We start from the raw sequence: 6,631 nt of genomic DNA, 5'->3' as shown, positions 1-6,631 counted from the left end.
GACTCATCTCACAGAAGAGTGCTGGGGAGAGCCACATCCACACAGGCCGCCGCGCCGCCCGGGGCTCTGCTCCAGCCACATGGAGCGATGCTCTGGGCAGCACCCAGCGCTCCCCACAGCCCGCCCAGCCCCGCTGGAGGCAGAGACGGGGCTGCTGGCCCAGGGCTGCTCCTGCCGGAGCATGGCATGGTGCTCCACACCTCCCGCTCACACCTGCACCCCTCGGCCGTGCATCTGGATCACCTGGGCACGCAGCGTCTGGATCCCGCTCAGGATGGTCTTCTGGTGCTCTGGCATGGTGATCCCCAGGCTGAGGACATCCCTGCAACACAAGCCCTGTGTCAGCCAGACAAACCAGCCCTGACTGCCACGTGCCCCGGCACAGACTGTTCCCAGGCCAGAGCAGCACAGCTTCCAGACCCGCAGGAGTGAAAAATCCCCAGCCGAAGTCAGACAGACATTGACCAGGAATTCCGGGGTAACAGGAGCCCGAAGCAAGCCAGGCGTTGGGCAGCTCTGAGCCCACTGCCCTGTGTTGCAGCACAACAGCTAATCAGCACCTCGTGTGGCACCTGGCTCTGCTCTCTGTCAAGGCAGGAAACATTGCTCTCACTGCACCCGCGACACCAGAGTACAGCCAGGAAGCCAGGTCACTTACTGGGCTGTCATCCTGGCCACCGACTCCAGGTAGCAGTAGCCTGCAGCAGTGAAGTTGTCCTTGTACCTGCCCATTTCTATCGCCTCCAGCCACTCGCTCACAGAGCTGAAAGACGGGAAGGCCGAGAAGGTTCGCTCGGAGAGGGGGATGGATGTGCCGTGGGACCTGCCAAGAGAGCGCGCGATGAGAAGGGAGTGGGGCATGGCAGTGGGGGACAGGTAGGCACAGCAGGAGGGTGATCACCTGGGACACACAGAACTGGGGCACTTCGAGGCCTCTGGGCTCTGCACCAGCTTGCTCAGGACGCTGTGGATGTGCGAGAACTTGGGCCTCTGGCTGCGGTCCTTCTGCCAGCAGTCAAGCATCAGCTGGTGCAGGGGCAGCTGGCAGTTTGCCGGCGCGGGCAGGCGGAACCCGTCCTCGACAGCCTTCACCACCTGCAGGGAGGGTGAGGCGAGTGGCCGGGTCAGTGCTGCGGGTCCAAGGAAATCCTGGGGCAAACCTCCCTCCTCTCACCCCTCCCAGAAGCAGTGGCAGCTCCTCCACACACCACAAAGCCATCGCACACCATCAGCGATGGCCACACCGCCGTGTCCCGCGGGGCACTCACGTCCTGGTGGGACATGTCCCAGTAGGGTCTCTCGCCGTAGGACATGACTTCCCACATGACGATGCCGAAGCTCCACACGTCGCTGGCCGGGCTGAAGTGGTGATACTGGATGGCCTCGGGGGCTGACCACAGCACCAGGCTCTTCCCACGCTGGATGGGCAGAAGGGCAGGAACGGTTCATTGTGCCCTGCCTGGCATTGCAGGGTGGACACCGAGCAAACCCATGTGCCATCAGCTCATCTAGCACTAGGAGAACACTTTCCCCTCACTCTGTTTAAAATGGCCCTCCAACTGTATGCTCCATGGCAGTGAGAGTCCTGAAATGTTAATGGGAGAGGAGAATGTCCCCAGGAAGAGCTGATGGCATTTTACACATTCATATTTAATGAAAACCACCTCAGAGCTGCACAAACACAAGTCCCTCTGCCCTGACTTGTTCTCCTGTAATCAGCCATCCCTGCCCTGGCGTGCACAGAGCCCTCTGGACACTCCTGGGAAAGCAGGTGACAGAGACCACCACTAATTGCAATCAACAGCAGGGAGACGTTGACCCCAAAGCCAGAGCAGTGCTGCAGCGAGGGGGGAGACACCAGGGCTCCTGCTGGGGGGGACACCAGGGCTCCTGCTGGGTTCTGTCCTGCGGCTCACCCGCGCACAGCCAGGGCAGGAGCAGGGCTAGGCCACTGCTGTGCCAGTCCCTGGCCAAACGCACTGGAATCCAGCTGAGAAAGACCTCAAAGGTGCAGAGCCTCCGTTCATACGCAAGGAAGGAAATGGGAGCCTAGGAAAAGTGTTGACAACAGAGTGGGAAATGCAGCTCACCATGGTAGAGAAGATGGTCTCCATCTTATCTTCCTGTGGCCGCTTGAACCCAGTGATCTTGCATGCCAGGCTGCTGCTCACCAGGACCTTGTGGGCAGCCAGGCTTTTGTGCACGTAGCCCATCTCGGCCAGGTACGCCATGCCGGAGGCAATGCCCTGCAGCATGCAGATGAGCTGGGTGCCCGTGAACTGCCCCTCGTGTTTCTGTGAAAGCAGAGGAGGAAAAGCTACAGGTGAGCAATGGGACACAGCCAGCAGAGCCCGAGCCAGGCAGGCCCCAGCACTCACCCTGAGAAAGGAGTCCAGCAGGCCATTCCCCATGTACTCCATCACTATCATCATGGTGCTCCCTGCACGGACAGACAAGGAGCATGGTGAGTCCTGATATCGCTCAGGCAGTTTGGACACTGTGGGGGTTAGAAATGTGGGTGCCAACCCTGCACTGCCCAGGTACTAGGGGCCAGGCTGCAAGGAGCTGTGGGTCTGAGGCTTTGCTGTCATTCCCAGCTGGGATCCCACTGAAGTTCCTTTCATCAGGACACTGAACCACATCACAAAGAGGGACAGCACAGCCCAGTGAAAGCACAGGCAATCAGCTCAGCCAGAGCACTTCCTTTCCTAACAGGACACCTCATTACAATCAGCACGTGTGCTCCAGCACCTTTGGGTTTACGTGGAGCTCCATTCAAACACTGCACCCACAGCCTGGCTCAGCACGAACTCCCACGAGGGCCAAAGTGCTCCGTCTCATCTGGTTTACTGACAGAATCTCACCTCAATTCGCTTTCATTATGAGTGCAGGGCTTGGCTGCCGAGCCAGTCCCACTACCTGCAATGATTAATCTAGCTGGAAGCCTTTGATTAACCACCGCAATGTGAAACCAGCTGATCCTGCAGGAACACCCGATCTGCGGGAGCCGAGTGCAGCCCCAGCTGCAGGTCACTGCTCCAGGGCAGCAGCCGACGTCCCCGGGACCCCATACCTCTGGTGATGACTCCCTCCAGGCGGATGACGTTGGAGTGGTCGAACTGGCCCATGGTGCAGGCCTCGGCCAGGAAGGAGCGCTGCTGCTTCTCCGAGCAGCCCACGCGCAGCGTCTGGATGGCCACGGGCAGCTCGCGCTTGCTGGGCAGCCTCAGGCACCCCCGGCAGGTCTGCCTGAACTCTCCTGCAGCAGAGGTGGGTCAGACACAGCCCTGGGGAACACTGCTGGACCCGCAGGACCTGCGCAGCTCTTGCTGCGGCCACCTCCAAAACCTCTCAGCTGCTCTCCCCACACTCTGCTCCGGCGCACGCTGTGCTTTGCCCCACGGGATGAGGGTGAGCTCCCAGTCACACAGCCATGCTCCAGGCTGGCTCTGCCCCCTGGCCCAAGCTGCTTCCCACAGAGCCAAGCACGGCAGGGCCAGAGGGTCCTGCAGTCCCTGAGGCAGAACATCCCACAGCACAGCCAGGCACTCCACAATAGGAGCTGTGGAATTCCCAACATAAAGGGCCAATATTGGCTTTACAGCAAAATGCATGTAGCCATGAGCAGCTTTATTGATTTGAAAATCAGGTTCTTGTTAGGTCAGCAGCGAGACACACATTCCCAAATTCCTTAGATGTAAACATCTTCCTGACTAATTTCTTTCTTGATTTTCCAAACAGCAGTTTGCTTCTGAAAGGTACATGAGGTTTGTCTGAGCTGCTCCGTGCCACAGCCCAGAGACAGCCTCATCTCCTCAGCGTCCTCTCCCCTCCAACACTGTCCTTCAGCTGCAGGACAAGCCCTTCCCTTCTCCCTTCCTCCACCTCTGCTGCTGCTGCAGCTGAATTTATCTTTAGGAAGAGAAGTGACAAAGAATGATCGTGTTTCCCACGTCCTGGCACACAGCAGCCATTAAAGCTCTAGGGCCCAGTCAGGGGATTTTAATTTGCTTTTAAGTTTTAGGCAGCGAAGTTGATGAAAATCAATAAATCATTCGGTTCACGTATTTATAAATAGTTTTCCTGCTGCTGTCAAATTGCCCAGGTGCAGGTAATTGCTGATGCTTTCTGGTCCATGCAGCACTCTCTTGGCTCTGCTCAGTGCCCCAGGAAAACACAGGGAATGTGGAGCCAAGCTCCCTCGCCAGCCCCAGTGCTGACCCTGCTGCAGCAGCTCCCTCGGGACAGGGACCACATGGCAGTGCCAGGAGAGAGGGAGAGCTCAGCCCAGCACCAACTCAGCCCACGGCACAGCCACCACCCCACGGGACCTGCCTGTCCTGATGATCCTCTCGATCTTGATGCTGGCGTTATCCAGCTCCTTGGCAAAGAGGTGCACGGCCTGCATGGGGTCTTCACAGGTGTCAGGGTCCACGTACGTCCTCCTGGTCGGTATTTTAACTGCAGGAAGGGCAGAAGGGGTGGATGAGAGGGACTCGGCAGAGCTTCCACCACCCATCTTGGGAAAGGCTCTCCCAGATTATCCATCTCCAGGTCTGTGGGCAGGACCTTTCTATGAGCAAAGAGAAAGACTCAGCTCTAAGGCTGCTGAGAACTTTTCTGTGGGATTAAGCAAACCCAACTGCTCTGCTCCACTGCCACAACCCCTGGGTAAGGCAGAGCAGCCCCTTCGCTGCAGTGAGACTCCTGCCCTCCAAAGCCAGGTAAAGTGGTCAAGGCAGGCCGTGCCACTCCTGAGGTGGTCTGTGGAGCAAAGAGCATGTGTGCGCTTCATGGGCACATGCCAAATACACTCATCGATCCTGACACCTGAATTCCCTCTGACAACTGTTGTCTGTAAAATTACTGCTGCCCCATTCTCCAGAGTAGCCCTAGAAAACAAGGCTGTTTGCTCACGTTGGTGGAAGCTGATGGAATAACTCATACACCCCATGGAATGCTGCACGTATCCCCATTTCCCCACTGGCTCACGGCCGGTGAGAGCCTCGCCGTGCCTGCCCCACTCAGGGTCATGCCAACACTTCAGAAGTGAGGACTCAGGGCTGCTTTGGCAGGAGCCATTGCTAACAGCAATAAACACAGGGATCCCCACTCACAGTGGAAGTACAGCTCCTCGTCTCCATCCTGGCTGGCTTTGCTGTACCCACACTGCCTGCAAAGAGAATGAAGATGCACACCTGGGCAGCAGCCCTCTGCCCCGGCCCAGACCCCCCTGGTCCATGCCCAGCCCTGCTCACCTCCTCCAGACCATCACGCCAATGGTCGTGGACACCAGCACCGTCAGCCCCATGACAGCCACCACCACGATGATGAGGACAGGGTTCTGCTCGCTGGAGGCCACTGTCACTGTGGGAGGGAAGCAGAGCCAGTCAGCAACACACCCTGGGGCAGACCTGTGGTGAGAGGCACCTCAGCTCCCATGGCCAGTCCGTGTCCTCCAGCAGGGCCATGGACCAGCCACCAGTTTGCTTTTCACCATCCTCACAAAGACTCGTGCTGTAAGAGCTCAGGCTGGTGGGATCAGCCCAACATACTGGGCAAGCACAGACAGAGCAGCCCAGCACTGCCTCACCAGCTCCTGGCTTTGTTAATCAGAGCTGAGGAAGATTCTTGTTTATCAGAGGGACACATCAAAATTTATGGCTTACAAATTGTTTTCCTCCATCACATTAATCCCTTCTCCTCCTGCTTTTGCAAACAGGGGTATTACAAAGCTACATTCTCTATAAAAATTTTATTGGCTTCAATTCATTCTGAAACGTCTTCTGTGTGGCAAATGGAGGCAATTTAAAGCCCTGTTAAACATAATCTGCAGGAGCTGTGCTGAGCCAGCTCCAGCTCGCACTCTAGCCAGGGTGGGGGATTGCCATGAAGCCCAACATCCCTCCAGCCCTCTTTAGGTGGAACAAGATGCTTCTGGACCACAGTTATGAATGGAAATTGGAAAGGAAAAGTCTCAGCAGATAACAGTGACTCTGGTTGCCCTGACCCAGCCAAGCAGAGGATGAGCCAAGTGCCTCCTGAGCCAGGATGGCAGGGATAGGGAGCAGCCGTGGGCTAAGCACATTTTTGAGCAACCTCAGCCAAAGAGCAGAGAGTGCTCTCACCAGAGAGGAGCCAGAGAGTGGCTGCCCTCACTGACACCGCACTGGGAAGAGCCAGGACAGGCATCCTCAGGACAGGCAGGATCAGCCTTGGCAAAATCCAACAGGACAACGCAAGGAAAGCCCGGGCAGTACATGCTCTTAGACCCAGAGTGGCAGAATCAGAGGAACAGATGCTGCTCCATGAAAGCAAGAGCAGCTGGGGCAAGAGCTGTGAGCACAGCATCCCCATGGCCCAGCTCAGAGCCTGTGTCTGCAGGTGTGTGTGTCAGGGACACGAGCCCTGCAGCACTCACACTCTGCCAGCGTCTCCACTTCGATGCCAGGGTTGTGGCTCCCGTAGTCCGGGGAGGAAGATGTTCGGATTTGGAAAATATAGAGGGTACCAGGCTTCAGGTTATTGACCGTCACGGCCGTTGATGTTGTTTTCACAGTCGAGTAGCTTTGATCTCTCTGATCCTGTGAAATAACGAGAGAGCTGAGATGGAGCTGGACTGGGAGCTGTG

The 6,631-nt window shown here is 57.2% G+C and overlaps 1 protein-coding gene across 1 annotated transcript in view; it reads right to left on the bottom strand.

Moving 5' to 3' along the window:
- Window positions 1-207: 207 nt before the first annotated feature.
- Window positions 208-6,631, bottom strand: part of LOC103812050 (ephrin type-A receptor 7-like) — a gene marked incomplete at its 5' end in the record, with an annotated part of 7,802 nt that continues 1,378 nt past the window's right edge. The window contains 11 exons of the mRNA XM_009085056.1: window positions 208-322; window positions 659-823; window positions 902-1,095; window positions 1,269-1,418; window positions 2,091-2,294; window positions 2,379-2,440; window positions 3,074-3,259; window positions 4,336-4,461; window positions 5,118-5,173; window positions 5,259-5,367; window positions 6,422-6,584. Of these exons, the coding sequence (XP_009083304.1) occupies window positions 208-322; window positions 659-823; window positions 902-1,095; window positions 1,269-1,418; window positions 2,091-2,294; window positions 2,379-2,440; window positions 3,074-3,259; window positions 4,336-4,461; window positions 5,118-5,173; window positions 5,259-5,367; window positions 6,422-6,584 (1,530 nt within the window). The remainder of the gene's footprint in view (window positions 323-658; window positions 824-901; window positions 1,096-1,268; window positions 1,419-2,090; window positions 2,295-2,378; window positions 2,441-3,073; window positions 3,260-4,335; window positions 4,462-5,117; window positions 5,174-5,258; window positions 5,368-6,421; window positions 6,585-6,631) is intronic.

Source organism: Acanthisitta chloris, unplaced genomic scaffold (assembly GCF_000695815.1).
Source record: "Acanthisitta chloris isolate BGI_N310 unplaced genomic scaffold, ASM69581v1 scaffold36981, whole genome shotgun sequence".
NCBI lineage: Eukaryota > Metazoa > Chordata > Aves > Passeriformes > Acanthisittidae > Acanthisitta > Acanthisitta chloris.
This window is presented reverse-complemented; position numbering and strand designations above follow the sequence as displayed.